This window comes from Naegleria gruberi (assembly GCF_000004985.1).
Source record: "Naegleria gruberi genomic scaffold NAEGRscaffold_3, whole genome shotgun sequence".
NCBI lineage: Eukaryota > Heterolobosea > Eutetramitea > Acrasida > Naegleriidae > Naegleria > Naegleria gruberi.
The window spans coordinates 625,265-640,314 of record NW_003163324.1 but is presented as its reverse complement, the minus strand read 5'-3'; the positions used below and the strand labels follow the sequence as shown (position 1 = coordinate 640,314).

Here is a 15,050-nt window from a genome sequence, read left to right as displayed (position 1 = left end):
ATATTTGAATATAATTCTTTTCAAATACTGGAATGATCAGCAAAATCAATACAATGTTAAAATAGAAAGTTATTGTTGTGCACAACCTCTATTATCAGAGTCATCATCATCTTCATTAGAGTCTCTGTCACTATCAGAATTGTCTTCGCCATAATCTCTTTGTCTACGGCCACGTTTTGGTTTCTCAAAAGTTGGATGGACATAGTCACGATCCTCCTTAGTTGGACATCCACACAACATTCTATTATGATATCCTATCCAATCATCATCTTTCACATGACCTGTTTCACCAAATTGTGCAATTGATTCCAAAGTAAGTTGCACAAATTCATAATTTGTAAGTTTTTCACAAATTGTCTCACTAAATAATAATTCCTTAATGTTCAAAAGCTGTCCAAGTGTTAATTTGAATTTTCTATCTTCCTCATACTCAGAAGGAGCTCCATTAGAATACCAAACTGTCTTCTTTGCTTTAGTTGATGGTTTGTCATGTGTGGCATATTTGAATGATCTAAAGAATTCAATACCATAACCTCTAACTCTGAAATGATACTCAAATTCAAATTCAATACTCGAATATGAATGATCAGAGTAGGCAGTGACACCAATAGTACAACTTCTCAAATCATCCAAATCAGAATCCTCAAAACAAGCCTCCAACTGTGTAATGAGGAATTGGCTCAAAACTTTAGACTCTTCCTTCTCGGTTAGCTTAGTATTAGCTTGAACAACTTTTCTCATCTCTTCCATGATGAGTTCTTCCATTCCCAAATTTTCATCATTCTCCAATATTTTCTTATGAAATGTTTGTGCCTTCTTTCTAGTCTCATAATATATTTTCCATTCATCATCAGCACCATCCGATCGATTATCATTAGCCTTCAGAATTATCTTAAATTCTTCTAACGATTTCTTCTTCCATGATTCAACAGCTTGTTGTGTTACGGAAGAAGAAGCTGATGATGATGTTTTAGTCTTTTTGGTTTCCTCCTTTCCATCACTCTTGCTCTTTCTCTTTGGCGGCATGTTGTTTTGCTTTTTTTTGATTTTAATTAAAATTTAAAAAATTTAATTGGAATTAAATCTTAAGGGAGTAAGCCTCTTCAGTGTAGATTTTCCTATGTTGTACGGTTATTTGATTGAATATTTAATAGTTTATTATCCAAAAGCATACTAAATCCGTTATTTTCAACACAAGCAATTTGGATGGATGATTACAAAACCAAAAGTAGACTCCCCCTGGTGGGCTCGAACCACCGACCTGCAGATTAACAGTCTGACGCTCTACCGACTGAGCTAAGGGGGATCACATTGACGATAATAAGAGTAGCTATATGTTTCACCGTGCATTTACTAAATAGTAAGGCGCCAGATTAGAGGTACCTTTCTTCGGTGTGGTTTACCACTTAAAAACATTAAAAAATTTAAAAAAAATGAAAAAACAGGTTTATGCTGGCGATAAAAAGCATTTTGTTGTGTTTGTTCTAGGTGATATGGGACACAGTCCTCGTATGCAATACCATTCACTATCTCTTGCTAGGATGAACCCAGAAAATCATCATGTGGATTTTGTTGGATTATACGATTCCGATCCTCACGATCAAGTCATGAAACAAAAGAATATTAAAATTAATCCATTGGCATCAAAGTGGTGGAATTGGGTTAATTATTTGATGAGGTTGCACTTTACCATGTTTTTACTTTTTGCACCAGTGAAGGTTTTATTGCAATTTTTAATCATGACTATTCAATTATGTTATATTATTAATAGGAATCCATTTGGAAATTCTTCATGTAAGAAGGTTTTGTTGACTCAAAATCCTCCTGCTATCCCAAATTTATTCTTATTTTGGATATTACAAAAGTTACATCTTATTAAATTGGATGAATACATTATTGATTGGCACAATTATGGATTTTCAATTTTGGCACTCACAAGAAAGAACAAACATTTGATTAATTTTGCTACATTTTTAGAATTTAATTTTGTTAAGAATTGTGCCACCCATCACTTGTGTGTTTCTGAGCATTTGAAAAAGGATTTGTGTCAAAGATTGGGTATTAGTGAATCCAAAGTTACTGTAATGTATGACAGACCACCAGAAATGTTTGGTTCCAATCTTTCTGACTCTGAGAGAAATACACTTTTCAAGGATGTTCTTTCTATTGATACTTCAAGAAATTTCAAGCTTGTTGTCAGTTCTACCAGTTGGACTGAAGATGAGGATTTTAGCATTCTCCTTTCCTCAATTATGGAACTTGAAAAGAAATTGGAAAGTATTTCACCTTCTATTTATTTGGAATTTATCATTACTGGTAAAGGGCCTCAAAAGGAGTATTATCTCAAAAAGATTGCCTCCCTCAATCTCAAATATTGTAGAGTTCAAACTTACTTCCTGTCCTATGCTGATTATTCCAAACTGTTGGCATCTAGCGATGTTGGTGTTTGTCTCCACTATTCTAGCTCTGGATTGGATCTTCCAATGAAGGTCGTCGACATGTTTGGCAGTGGTCTTCCAGTATGTGCTATTAAATATCTGACATTACCAGAGTTGGTCAAACATGACGAGAATGGCTACATCTTTGACAGTAGTACTAACCTTACCAAGTACTTGGAAGAATTACTCATCTCACCAGAGGGCTCCTCCAAATTGAAATCCATGAGAAACCATCTCAAACAAAACTTCCAATCCCACCGATGGAATGATGAATGGAATTCTAAGGTTGCTCCACTCTTCTGAATTTACATGTAATTACAATTTCTCATTAAATCAACTCACATCAATCAATTGTAGTTTGAAAGCCATTACAAAACCATTTCAAAAACATTAGAGAAACATAAAGCATTCGAAAGACACTTTCTTGAAAGGAAATCATGGAAAGTCTTTTTTCCCTCCAAAATTATGTAACAGATTTTCAGAGCATCAACTGCGCCTTGAATGCGCCTTAAACCACCAAAAAAAAAGAAATCAAATTGTACGTTACGACGTTCCAAGAAAAAAGTCGTCGACGTCATCATTGCTGTATTTGAGGAGATATTTCCACCTACATATATAATTACAACAACAAGAACAACAATATAGTATCAAAGCAACAACATTTTTGAATAAGGGATAGTATTATAATATGAGTACAACGGAGACGAGCAATACGACCATGTCGGGACGTCCAGCAATGTTCATTGTTGAGGTCCTCTATCCATTCTTTCCATCGGATAAACAACATCTCACTCTATCACAATATGAAAAAATTAAAGTGATTGAAACACACAAGAGTGATTGGTGGATTGGAGAAAAAGCTAATGGAGAAGTAGGGTTATTTCCTGCTAATTATGTAAGAAGAGTGGTATGTGTTATAGTATCTTCCTTAGAATGTATCTAATGATTATTCTTGGATTTAATTTTTAAATGTTTAGCAAGATATGGTTGAGGAAAGCCCGAGAAGAAGAGAAAAAACATTCAATAAGCCTGTCACATTCGATCCAAAAAAGACAAACACTAAAACTGTTGATCCTCAACTCCAAAAAAGAAAAGAAATAGCCAGCCAATTGGGCTTAGGAACTGTAGATTGGGATGAATTAATGTCTGATGAAGATGAAGAAATTGAATCCGATGATGACATTGTTCCAGAAAAGAAACCCAGTCCAATGGTCACTAAAACTCAACCTAGTTCATCAAATTCACCTCAACCAGTAGCCACAAATCAAACCATTACAACTGCCATGCCTGCTGGTGGTAAGTTTGTTACTGAAGAGGCCTATGAAAAGAAGAAGAAGGATCTCCAAGAAGCATTGCAAAAACAAATGGAAGATCAAATGATAAAACAAAAGCAAATGGAAGAAATCAAAAAACTCAAGGAAGAACTCTTAAAAACCAAGACAGAGGCATCTAAGGGAGGTGAAGAGAAATCGACCACTCCAAGAACAACACCAAGAGGCTCGCCTGGTCTTTCAAACCAAGAAGTTCAACAATTGATGCAGAAGCAACAAGCTGATTTTGAAAAGAAGCAAAAGGAAATGGAAAAGGAATACGAAACGAAGATCAAACAAGCAGCTGAAAAGTCTTCTTCCAACTCAACAGCAACAACTGATATGCAAAAAACCATTGAAAAGTTGAAGCAAAAGAATACTCAACTCGAAGGGCAAGTTGTTACTCTTGACAAATCTCTGACAGATGTCAAACAAAAATACAATACTGATGTTAGGGATCTTTCTCAAAGACTGAAGGAACAGAAAGACGGATCAATTAAACACATGAGTACCAAGGTAATTAGAATGAAGAAACAAGTTCAAGCAATCAAGTTCGAAAATGGGTTCCTTAAGAAGGAAGCTCAAGATATGCAAAAAGAATTCCTGAATGCTGTTCAACTCATTTCTTCTAAGGCTATGAAGAAACTTTTAGATGGTTATAAAGATCTGGAAGACCAGTACAAGAAGGAAGTTAAGGAAAGAAGAGTTTTATACAACCAGTTACAAGACCTGAAGGGAAATATTAGAGTCAACTTAAGAATTAGACCAATAATTCCAGAGCAGGACGGTCAAAATCCAGAAACTTGTATTGATACTGTAGATGAGAGAGAAATCAAAGTTTCTGATAAGGAGGGTAAAAAGATTCAAAAGTTTGAGTTTGATAACGTTTTTGGAATCAACTCAACACAAGAACAAGTTTTCGAAGATGTCAAACCACTGGCAACATCTATTCTGGACGGTTATAATGTATGTATTTTTGCTTACGGTCAAACAGGTTCTGGTAAGACCTATACTATGGAAGGATCACCATCCAACCGTGGTGTAAATTATAGAACTCTAGACGAGCTTTTCGCAATGGTTAAGGAAAGAAAAGGCGAATATAATTACGAGGTTGAAGTTGCTGTTATGGAAATTTATAATGAAACACTCTTTGATTTATTAAGCAAGGAAAAGACCAAACTTGATATCATGTTGAGTAATAAGGTAGCCATTCCAGGCCTGACCAAGTATAAGGTGAGCTCATCAGATGATGTGAGGAGAGTCCTTTCACAAGGCTACGATAATAGAGCAGTCGGAAACAATAACATCAACGCACACAGTTCTAGATCTCACTGTATTGTCAGTGTTTTTACTGAAGGTATCAATACGTACACAAACCAAAAGGTATCAGGCAAGCTTCACTTGATCGATTTGGCAGGTAGCGAAAGATTAAAGAGAACCGATGTTAAGGGTGACAGACTGAAAGAAGCTCAAAGTATTAACTCTAGTTTGAGTTCTCTCGGAGAAGTTATTTCTGCCTTGGCAACTAAGAAGAGTCACATTCCATTTAGAAATTCAAAACTCACCTCACTTTTACAAGACTCTTTGGGAGGTAACTCTAAGATTTTGATGTTTGTAAATGTAAGTCCAACTTCAGAGAGTTGTCCAGAAACTCTGTGTTCTCTTGGTTTTGCCCAAAGAGCCAGAAAGGTCGAAATCGGTAAAGCTGAGAAGAATGTGACAGCATCAAAGTAATAAATCTAATTTCAAAAATGATTTATTTCTTTTGCAACCCCTTCCATTCCATATACCAAGATCTATCTGGGAAAGATTTCATGTTATCATCAACACAACGTTGAGCTTCAGCTGTATCTTCATTTTCTAAGGTATCAACAGGATTCTTCCTTCCATCAGTCAATTTGTGTAATATTGAATTCAATCCATTCAACATGGTTTTACCTCTCTGTTTAAATACTTGCCCAATGGTCATATTTTGCAAAGGTAATTGAAAATCAGAGTACATTATATTCAAAAATCTCGTCGTCTTCTCATTCACTCTCATCATTATATAATAACACAATCCTTCAATTGCTAAAGAATTGGACGGCATTGTTGCAACTCCACTAGGAAGATCAGCTGTATGTAAAACAAACATGTAAAGATCGATTGCACTATCTTTTACACATGTTGTAACTGTCTCCACATATCTCTTCTTTAGGAGTGGAATCTTGGTATCAAAAGCCGTGGTCATAATCTTTACAGCATAGGGACAAGTTGTTCCATGAAAGCTCTCATTCGGTTCAATATAATTCAGATAATTCAAATTATTACAAAACATTGGTTCGAAATAGAGATGATTCTTCTGATGGGTCCACATTCCCCAAACATCTTCCAAACTATACGGCAGATCAATTGATAATTTACAAAGTTTAAATCCTTTCATTTGCTTGGAATTAAACACGTACGATGTTCTAGAAGTACTAACGGTCAAATTCTTCTTCTCATGAACAATCTTCCAGTCGGGTGTATCCTGAGCTAATGTCAATCCAAAATAAATATGCTCATCCGTTATAACAGGTGTCTTTAAATCATTGGGTTTAAATCTCAAATCTACCTTGTATCCTTTCGAAATGTCAATTCCAATCTTTCTCGTATAGCTCATTCCCATCTTGTTAAGGAAGTGCAATAATTCTTCCGATCGGGAAAACTTGATAAAGTGTCCCAAACTCAAATCTACCAAAATTAACAATGAAATAGATCCTAATAAATACCCAGGATGAAATTCCTCAATTAGACTTTCTAAACTTGGTTTCGAATAGCTGAGTGATGAAGAATTTGAAGAGCTAGAGCCTGACGAACCTTCACTACATGCATCATCTTGTTCTTCCCTACTTAATTTTTGACTTGTTTGTTGCCAGAGTTCTATAGATGACTTTTGAAGTGGACCAATGTTTAGTTCACTTTCTCCATCATTTCTAAGAAAGGTTTCGACAATAGAATTCATCTTGTCGTGTAAATTCTGCAAGCTTCTTCTAGAAAGTTTTAATGTATTTCGTCTATTTGATGATGCTGAAGAAATACGAATGTCAGCTTGATGATTGTTTCCTCTCAACATTAACGAGAATGTTTCGTATTCGAAAGGAAGACCAACAACTTTCTTATATTCTTCAGTATATTCAATCACCTTGTTAATAAATAGAATAGATTCTTGATTATGATGTCTTTCTAAAAAGCTTTGAAAAACTATTCGAAACTGGGCACATTTTATTGCCTCTTCAAATACTATCTGATAGTTTCTTGCATGAAAATCACTCATGTTTTGAATTTGTTTTTTTCTTGTGTATCTTAAATTGTCTAGAAATCTTTTTCATGTCAAATGTTTGAACGATTTATCAAGAAAAGTCAACTATCAGAAATGATGTTGCTTTTGTGGACAACTTGAATGACTTTTCTGTTGACATGGTTCATAAAAATCTTTTAGCCAATTTACAAGTCAAAAGTCAAATAATTTATTTCAAATATCATCTGCCAACAGTTCATAACAAATGAATTTTCTTGCACTCTATTGTGCACACAATTCTGTAAATCCAATTTCTTTTTCCAACACTTCCTACAACACAACATGGAAAATCCAACACAATTAAATTTGAACCTTATTTGTCTTGACAAATTCAATCCACTTTCTAGAATGTTTAAATCTATAGAAAGAATCCATCAAATTTTTGTAAATTTCAATGTTGAGTGTTGAGAAAACGTCAGATTTTGACAAATTTTCAATGAGCTTTCGAACTTGATCTTCAATGGTGGAATCTATTTGAGGAAAATATCTTGTTGAGCTCTTTTCCTTGATACTTTTTGGAATGCTGTTTAATTGAATTCCATGTTGATTCATTAATTGAGTGAGCTCTCTAAAATCTTTCAATTCTGCATGAATGATTTTTGATGGAATATTCACTTCAAAAACTGAACTATTATCTGAAAGGTATAGTTTGACCATTTCCTTGACTTTGGAAACTTTGGATCTTGCATGTCTTTCATTAATATTTCTCAATTTTTGTAAATCTTCAGCGAAAAGTAAATTTTCCACTGAGAATTCCTTTTTAAGAAATTCATGGAAAAATTCTCTTTCCACTCTTCGTGAAATGACATAATCAATTGAGAAGGAACTCACTGGAGAGGACATTAACTCTTGAAGATTTTGAATTTGTTGAGAGGGCATGAGTGCATTCTTACTCTTCTTCTTCATGCGAATGAAATTGTGATAGGTTTTGTAAATGGTCACACCAGGATTACTGAAAGTTCCTCCAAAAAAGTGAAGTAAAATTGTAATTACAAGTGATGAAATTGTTCCTCCCACTGTACCATCAGTATTGATCGTTGAGCTAAGAACCAAGTAAATAATTAAAGCAATAACGTCAAATATGAAACGAAGTAAAGATTCTGATCTGTATACAAATGGATCTGTTTCATAAAAGTGATACACAAGGAAATTCTCAGTCTTGATTCCCTTTTCCTTATTTTCCCTTCTTAGTCTGAAATATTTTATAAGGGAAACGAAACAGTCAACTGTGAGAAATATTGGAACTATTAAGAATAATATAGCAGAAATTATCAAGGTATATAAATTATTATCAACTCTAGCCGTATAATTGCAATAAGTTTCTAATGATTTCCATGAAGAATTAAAAATTGGTTCAATGAGTGTATCTGCAGGGGAGAGAAATATTCTCGCACTCAATGCAATATAAGTTACAATTCCCCAAAAGATAATGTATGATATTTCAATAACCTTATATCTGATAATAATCTTTAAAAGGTTTAGGAATCGTCCTCTTTCAGATAATACATCTAGTGAAATAACTTCATCATCTGAACCATCCACATCAATTGATGAGAGAGTATCGTCTGTAATTGATATTTCATTACTTGTAGTTATTGAAGGTCTAAGTGATGATTGACTTGTGGAATTTGTTGGATCTTGATCTGCAATAGATTTTGGAGTTTTCAGATCAGTTTGATTCGTTTCTTGTTTTTTCATATTTTTGAGTTTCTCTAATTGTTTCTGTTTGAAATCTTGCCAATATCTTTCGACCGATTCAATTTTATCCTTCAGAAAGAGTAGTAACATTAGTTTAAGAATCTGAATCGAATATAATGCCAATCCCATAACTACCAAAGGGGCCAGAACGTAACTATTGAAGAAACAATAGCCGTTTTCAAAAGAGGCATATCCTCTCATCCATGTTGGAAATCCTTTCGAATCCAAATTATTCATGTAAAAAGTTTGAGCATCAATAGAGTTTAGTCTCCTTTCGTTTATAAACTTATTCCAATAACTTTCAAAATACAACCTCATAATCGGAAGATTTTCAATAACTCCCTGACTATGAGCAATAATATTGACACTAATTAATACAATTACAAAGAAAAACTTTGATTTGACAGGTTCATAATTTCTGAACATGACTGCCGAAACTAAAAGCCAAATATTAAAAAGAATAAATAAGCTTCTCAAAGTTACAATGATTGAAGGATGGATTTTGGTGTAATTGGTAAGAACAATTTTGTTTTGAGCCAATGTTAGATTATTGGTCACATTAGAAAGTAGAATAATAAATTCTGTAACGTTGTAATCTGTGAGGGAAACATCAGGAGGAGGAATTAATTGGAGGATAGTTTGATTATTGGTGTTTTGGGAGGTGGTTGTCGTGTTGTTATCTGCTTGAAGCATGAATTGTTGATGAACTTTCGCAAACACATGCGTGGACGAAACTAGAAGAATGAAGATGCAGGTCAAGCAGGTCAACCACAACGAACCAACAAACAGACTCTTTGACTTTCCTAATGGTAATATGGACATGATTCTGATGTTGTTTTTTTTGGCTTTGAAAACCTTTGAGTTGTTGACACCTGTCAGCAAGAGCAAAAACGAGCTGGATTATGCGGCATAATGGCTATCCAATCAAGGAAAGTGGTTGGATGATAAATGAACTTGGTTCCTGTTGGTTCAAATACAGAGGATTGAGATTTTGCATTACCAACATCAAAACAACACTTTGCAATTGATTGTATGGTAGTCGAAAACGTGTTTAATTTCAAGGTTTCGTCTATGTCTGTTGGAATTAAAGGATTGGCCAAATCTCTCCTTTCTTGGAGAGGACAAATCTGCAATCAAAAGCGGTTGAACATTGTCCAAGTTTGGTATGTTTGAACCTATCACTACGTCTGTTATAACATAATTTTTGAAAATTATTGTAAGCGAAATTATTTACATTTAATTAATAAATTGTAATGTTTCAAATCTTCAATATACATTAATCTTATTTTCGTTAGTAGCAGCCCTGTTGGTCGATTAATTGGCTCAACCTGAATTTCCGACTTTACAATCCATTCATTTTCCTGATAATTTACATAAACAACTTCCAATTCACATTCCAATAAATTTGCAAGAGCATTAAGACAACAATAATCAGCCCATTCCTTTTCCTGTCTCATATCATGCAAATAATCTGAAATATTTGATTGATCTTCCCGTAGAAATATCAAATCTCTAATCTTAATTCCATCTTTCACTATCGAATCCAAATTTTCCTCAATCCAATCAACACACAACTGTCTCAATTGGAAATTCTTATGTTCACCATCGAATAATGCAAGAGAAATTGAATTGAAGAGACAATTTCCATTAGATTTTGCCTCTACCATCCTCAATTGATTTCTCTTCATGTAATCGGTGAGTAATTCTTCTTTTTTCTTGTTAGTTTCGGAAGCATGATCATGTTGTTGTTGTTCCTGAATAGGAATACTTCTCATGCCATTGCTCTTATATTTGTATGTAGATAATGTTGGTTTTTCATGAGTTGTTATAGTTTCATCTTGTTGATGATGATTTAATGTTCGGGTTGAATCAAAAGTTGAATGAAGTGAATGGCCAGCATCTCCTTTACTATCATTCAATTCAATGTTGTTATTATTATTATTAATGGTTTGATGATGTTTTCTATGATGAAAAGGTGAATGAAAGCTATGATGGTGATGCTGAGTCGTATCAAGATATAAATTGTGTTGGTACTTGTCGAGGAGGTAACTCAGTGGAGTGCAGTGATCCCTCATTGTTGTTTACTAATATTGTTGTTATCTTGTTAGAGTCCGAGAATGTGTGAATGAATTCTTTTCACTTTGAATTAATCTAAATTTAACCAAAATTTTGTTCAAATATTAATTCCTTACTTGATATCGGAATTTCTTTTCCGAACTATTAATAAGAATAGATTCATCAATTTGTTTACTTGTGTTATTTAAATATATAATAATAATACTGTAATTTAGTATTTGATGATGGTAAATTCGGCTAATTAAAAATTGATTGACTTGTGTGATCATCATCACAAATAATAATAATTAAAAAATGTCAAACAATAACTTTGAACCTTCCGATACATTCGTACCTCGTATTCTCTTCAAGACCTTATTCGCCTCCGTGTATAAGAATTTTACATGTAACAAACAATTAATGATGGCCGAGTCTGTTAGAATTAACGAACCTCAAAATACCTTCAAACATACTGTACTTGTTTCCCTCTATAATACATGTATGAGTAATTTTGTAAATAGAGAATTTGATTCACCAATAGAAACCTCCAAAACACCAAATGCTAATAAGAAAAATATTTTGGATTTGGATTTAGTTCAACTTGATAAGGTTTCGGAAGAAGTTTTTAAAACAAATAATGATGATGAAACACAAAAGAAAATTACAGATTTGTTCGATGGAGAATCTATTAAAGATAAGAGTTTGGATCAAGTATTCAAGGAAAAACCAAGCAGAAATGTTGGATTTTTCCTCTCAAAGAATCATGAAAGAATTGCTCTAATGGGAAGAAAGATTGAACAAATTTTACACTTGAATCCACAACAAGCCTTTGATAAGTGGTACAAATTATCTGAATTTAGTTTGGAAAACTTTGGACCTACCCTCAATGTCGATGAGAAGAATCCACTCAATCCTAATATAGCTCAACAAATGAATCATCTCGTAGCTCAACATTGTCTTCCGGAACGAAACTTGGAACAATGGTTTGATAGTGATGCACTCATAAATAGAGTCAATTTCTCAACATGTACTGCTAGTGTCATGTGTGCAGAACAACTTCAACAATGTTTCAATAGAGAAGATTCAGTTGGTTTCTACGAATGTATTGCCTCTGATAAGGAATTAATGAGATGCACAGATAATGTAATTATGAAAAACCTAGGAAGTCAAAAGTAAAAATTTATTCAATTATCATTATATTCAATTCTCTCAATTATTTCATTCTCTCCCTCTTCGTGATGCAGCAATTAATTGTTGAACAACAAGAAATTCAATCAAAAAAAAGAGAATAACACAAAAATAGAGAGAAATGATTGGTTTGAGGAAATTATCATTGTCTAGTTGTTTATCCACTTGCAAAAAACAAGCCTTCATCACAATATTCGGAACATCGAATTGTTCTTCATTCGGAGGGAAGAGACATCTTTCCAGAGTGAATTCGACACTACTCACACCACACAACGATGATACAAGTCATCTTCCATTCACAACTGAATATGATGCATTCTTCCCAAATGAAGATGAATTCTTTGATGAACACTTACTGTCGAGTTTACCACCTAATTTTAAAAGAGATGGTGAAGGTAATTTGATGGTTAAAGTTGATTCCGATCATGTTGAATATCATCGTGATACTCAACAACAGCAGCAACAACATATAAAACAAAAACAGAAAAAACCAGGTTTCTCAAAAGCACTTGCCTTGGAAAAGAAACAATTACTTTCATCAGAAGATAGTATTGAAGATCATGAGAATAGTCTCTATCAAAAACAGGGACTCATTGCTCACGCCAACAATATTCAGGATTCAAAACTAAAGGATTTCTATTTGGGTATGGACAAACATGCACGTTCAATGCTCACACTTTCGGAACTGAAAGGACATATTTATGCTTTTGCAATGGACAAGTTTGGTTCTGCTTTTATTTCAAATAGTTTACAACGAAGAAAAGTTTGGATTGCAAAAGGATCTGATAAAGCTAGGGAAATTACGAAAAAAGATCCAAGCTCTTCCAGCAAGTTGGAACAATCAGAGAATGGGTTGTGGTTTGTTGAACATGAATATGCCTTAACTGGAACTCCTGCTTCACAGGAAGTGGCATCAGTTTTGAAAAAACATGTGATTGGACACACTACTGAGGATGTAGATATGGTTTTTGAGGAGGTTTTACCTCACTTGGAAGAGTTAAATTCACACGTTTACGGAAAATTTATAGTATATCACCTTTTGATGGTCTGCTCACCAAAACAATCGAAAATAATTTTCGATAAATCTTTGAAGGGTAGTATTAAGGACCTAGTATTTACTGCTGGTGGTTCCATGATTTGCGAGAGAATTTATGAATTATTTACAAATGAGAATGATCCTAGAGCTGATATGATCCTTTCTGAACTTAAGGGTTCATTATCAAAGTGCATTCGAGATGCATTCGCTCAGTACATTATTGATGCCATTGCTAGGGGAAGTAATATGGAACATAGAAAGCAATTGTTGAATGAGCTTATTGAAACAGACTCCATTCAAGAGCTATTAGCATTGAATCAACCATGTAGAGTTTTAGAAAAATTTGTTAAATTTTCTGAAACTAGAACAATACTACTTGGGAAACTATCAAAAATCGACTATGTCAATTTAAGTAAGGACACTCATGGAGCTTGCTTTATTACTCAAACTCTCAAGTATGCATCATCCTCTCAAAAGAGGTTGATTATTGATGCCTTCAAGGGACATTTGTTAATTTCATCGCTGGGACCATCTGCTTCACATGTTGTAAATCAATTATTCATTGCTGCCAAACCAGAGGAAATTGATTCGTTCCTTGTTGAATGTAAAGGTCACTTTTTGGCCATGTCACAAGATAGATATGCTACTTTCTTCATGAAGCAAATCCTTTGCTCTACCTATAATGTCAAGTATTTGGATTTAGTAGTTCAAGAATTGAGAGGCTCTCTAGTTTTACTCTCCTATCAAAGATATTCATCCAAGGTAATTGAGTATGTGTTGAATATGATTGTTCACTATTCTAAAAAGGGAGTTGCTTTACCATTCTCCCTCGATGAATTATTGAATGAATTCAGCAAGCATACAGTTCAATTATCTAAGGACAAGTATGGAGCTTTCTGTATTCAACAAGTTTTAAATATTGCCTTTGCAGCATCCACTTGCAATCTAGTTTCCAAAGAAACTAAAATCAGTTTAATGAAAGACATTTGGCAACAGGCCATGCAATTAGCATTGGATAAACATGGATGCTTTATCATTCAATTCCTCGTTCGTACTCCAGAAACCAGAATGCCAATGATGAGAAGATTCTTAGAAACAGAAGATAGTCCAAAAGAATTTAATAGCAATAACTTTTTCATGTTGATCAATAGTGAGCAGGGAACCTCTGTTCTGATGGAATTGGTAAAACAAAGTGATACTAATCAGAGAAATGCTCTCTTTACAGTGATGAAATCCTACCGATCAAGAATTAAGGAATCCTATCATGGAAGACAATTACTCAAATTTTCTACACCGTTTGATGAGTTGGGAGTTCTCTCATCCATGACTGATAACAATGATATGAATATTTTCCCTTCTTCACTCTCTAATTGGAAATAAATTTATTATTGTTGTTATTATAATAATTATCATTGTCACTAACAATTGTAAATATTACAAGTGTAAATGTGTGTTGGATAGAACAGGTAAGGGATTATTTTGTATAAGTGTTATTTTGTGGACCACAGGCTTAATCCTCAACAAGTCATCATGTCATGACTCGAGAGAGAAAAACCATTATCGCTGCAAAGTGTTCTCATCAAAAAAAATGTCAGCAAGCAATAGCCAACAACATTTGCAATCTAATTCCCGCCCAGCAATGGTACGTAAAAAATATTAAGGCTTTGATTTTGACTGGCGACAATAACCTCATTTTTTACACCACCTTCATTCACTAATCAACATTATCATGATCACGCTAATTTTCTATTCATCATCATACTACCACCATCATGGCTGTGATTATCATTGTGGATTTTTTTCATCATGTTATTAGAATGGGCAAGCATTTTCAGCCTTTGAGTTTTGCGATAGGATGAAGTATGAATTTGAATTTGTGAATAGTCAGCTTAATATGTACAAAATAGAAAACGAAAGACTGAGGAGTGAAAAGGAAGAACTGATACAACAATCAAAAAAGGTTTGTTTAAATCAAAAAGCCTTAACCTAATCAAACTCTAATAGTT

General features: G+C 33.9%; 7 protein-coding genes and 1 non-coding gene across 8 annotated transcripts; 3 read left to right on the top strand and 5 right to left on the bottom strand.

Annotated features, from left to right (window-relative positions):
* Positions 1–69: 69 nt before the first annotated feature.
* NAEGRDRAFT_62410 (uncharacterized protein) lies at positions 70–1,026 on the bottom strand (the record flags this gene model as incomplete). Its single annotated transcript, XM_002682268.1, has 1 exon — positions 70–1,026. The coding sequence occupies one exon, from the start codon at positions 1,024–1,026 to the stop codon at positions 70–72; it is 957 nt and encodes a 318-aa protein (XP_002682314.1).
* A 207-nt stretch (positions 1,027–1,233) lies between these two features.
* Positions 1,234–1,306, bottom strand: NAEGRDRAFT_t27. Its single transcript has one exon. It is a non-coding gene; the product is annotated as a tRNA-Asn (tRNA).
* Positions 1,307–1,460: 154 nt separating this feature from the next.
* NAEGRDRAFT_1813 (uncharacterized protein) lies at positions 1,461–2,735 on the top strand (the record flags this gene model as incomplete). Its single annotated transcript, XM_002682484.1, has 1 exon — positions 1,461–2,735. A coding segment is annotated over one exon (1,275 nt), but the record flags the coding sequence as incomplete, so codon positions are not given.
* A 235-nt stretch (positions 2,736–2,970) lies between these two features.
* Positions 2,971–5,500, top strand: NAEGRDRAFT_78071 (kinesin-14). Its single transcript, XM_002682483.1, has 2 exons — positions 2,971–3,345; positions 3,416–5,500. The coding sequence occupies exons 1-2, from the start codon at positions 3,127–3,129 to the stop codon at positions 5,480–5,482; spliced, it is 2,286 nt and encodes a 761-aa protein (XP_002682529.1). The 5' UTR covers positions 2,971–3,126; the 3' UTR covers positions 5,483–5,500.
* Positions 5,501–5,504: 4 nt separating this feature from the next.
* NAEGRDRAFT_45771 (uncharacterized protein) lies at positions 5,505–7,043 on the bottom strand (the record flags this gene model as incomplete). Its single annotated transcript, XM_002682267.1, has 1 exon — positions 5,505–7,043. The coding sequence occupies one exon, from the start codon at positions 7,041–7,043 to the stop codon at positions 5,505–5,507; it is 1,539 nt and encodes a 512-aa protein (XP_002682313.1).
* A 324-nt stretch (positions 7,044–7,367) lies between these two features.
* NAEGRDRAFT_62406 (uncharacterized protein) lies at positions 7,368–8,765 on the bottom strand (the record flags this gene model as incomplete). The annotated part of the gene is made up of 1 exon (XM_002682266.1): positions 7,368–8,765. One exon carries the CDS (start codon positions 8,763–8,765, stop codon positions 7,368–7,370), a length of 1,398 nt encoding a protein of 465 aa, XP_002682312.1.
* A 1,226-nt stretch (positions 8,766–9,991) lies between these two features.
* Positions 9,992–10,840, bottom strand: NAEGRDRAFT_62405 (uncharacterized protein; the record flags this gene model as incomplete). Its single annotated transcript, XM_002682265.1, has 1 exon — positions 9,992–10,840. One exon carries the CDS (start codon positions 10,838–10,840, stop codon positions 9,992–9,994), a length of 849 nt encoding a protein of 282 aa, XP_002682311.1.
* Positions 10,841–11,135: 295 nt separating this feature from the next.
* On the top strand, positions 11,136–14,424 carry NAEGRDRAFT_45769 (uncharacterized protein; the record flags this gene model as incomplete). Its single annotated transcript, XM_002682482.1, has 2 exons — positions 11,136–11,992; positions 12,162–14,424. The coding sequence occupies 2 exons, from the start codon at positions 11,136–11,138 to the stop codon at positions 14,422–14,424; spliced, it is 3,120 nt and encodes a 1,039-aa protein (XP_002682528.1).
* Positions 14,425–15,050: the final 626 nt, after the last annotated feature.

Coding starts and splice junctions, on each gene's coding strand:
- NAEGRDRAFT_78071 (XM_002682483.1), top strand. CDS start 3,127: ATGAGTACAACGGAGACGAGCAATACGACCATGTCGGGACGTCCAGCA. Junction 3,346..3,415: donor CTAATTATGTAAGAAGAGTG/GTATGTGTTATA, acceptor TTAAATGTTTAG/CAAGATATGGTTGAGGAAAG.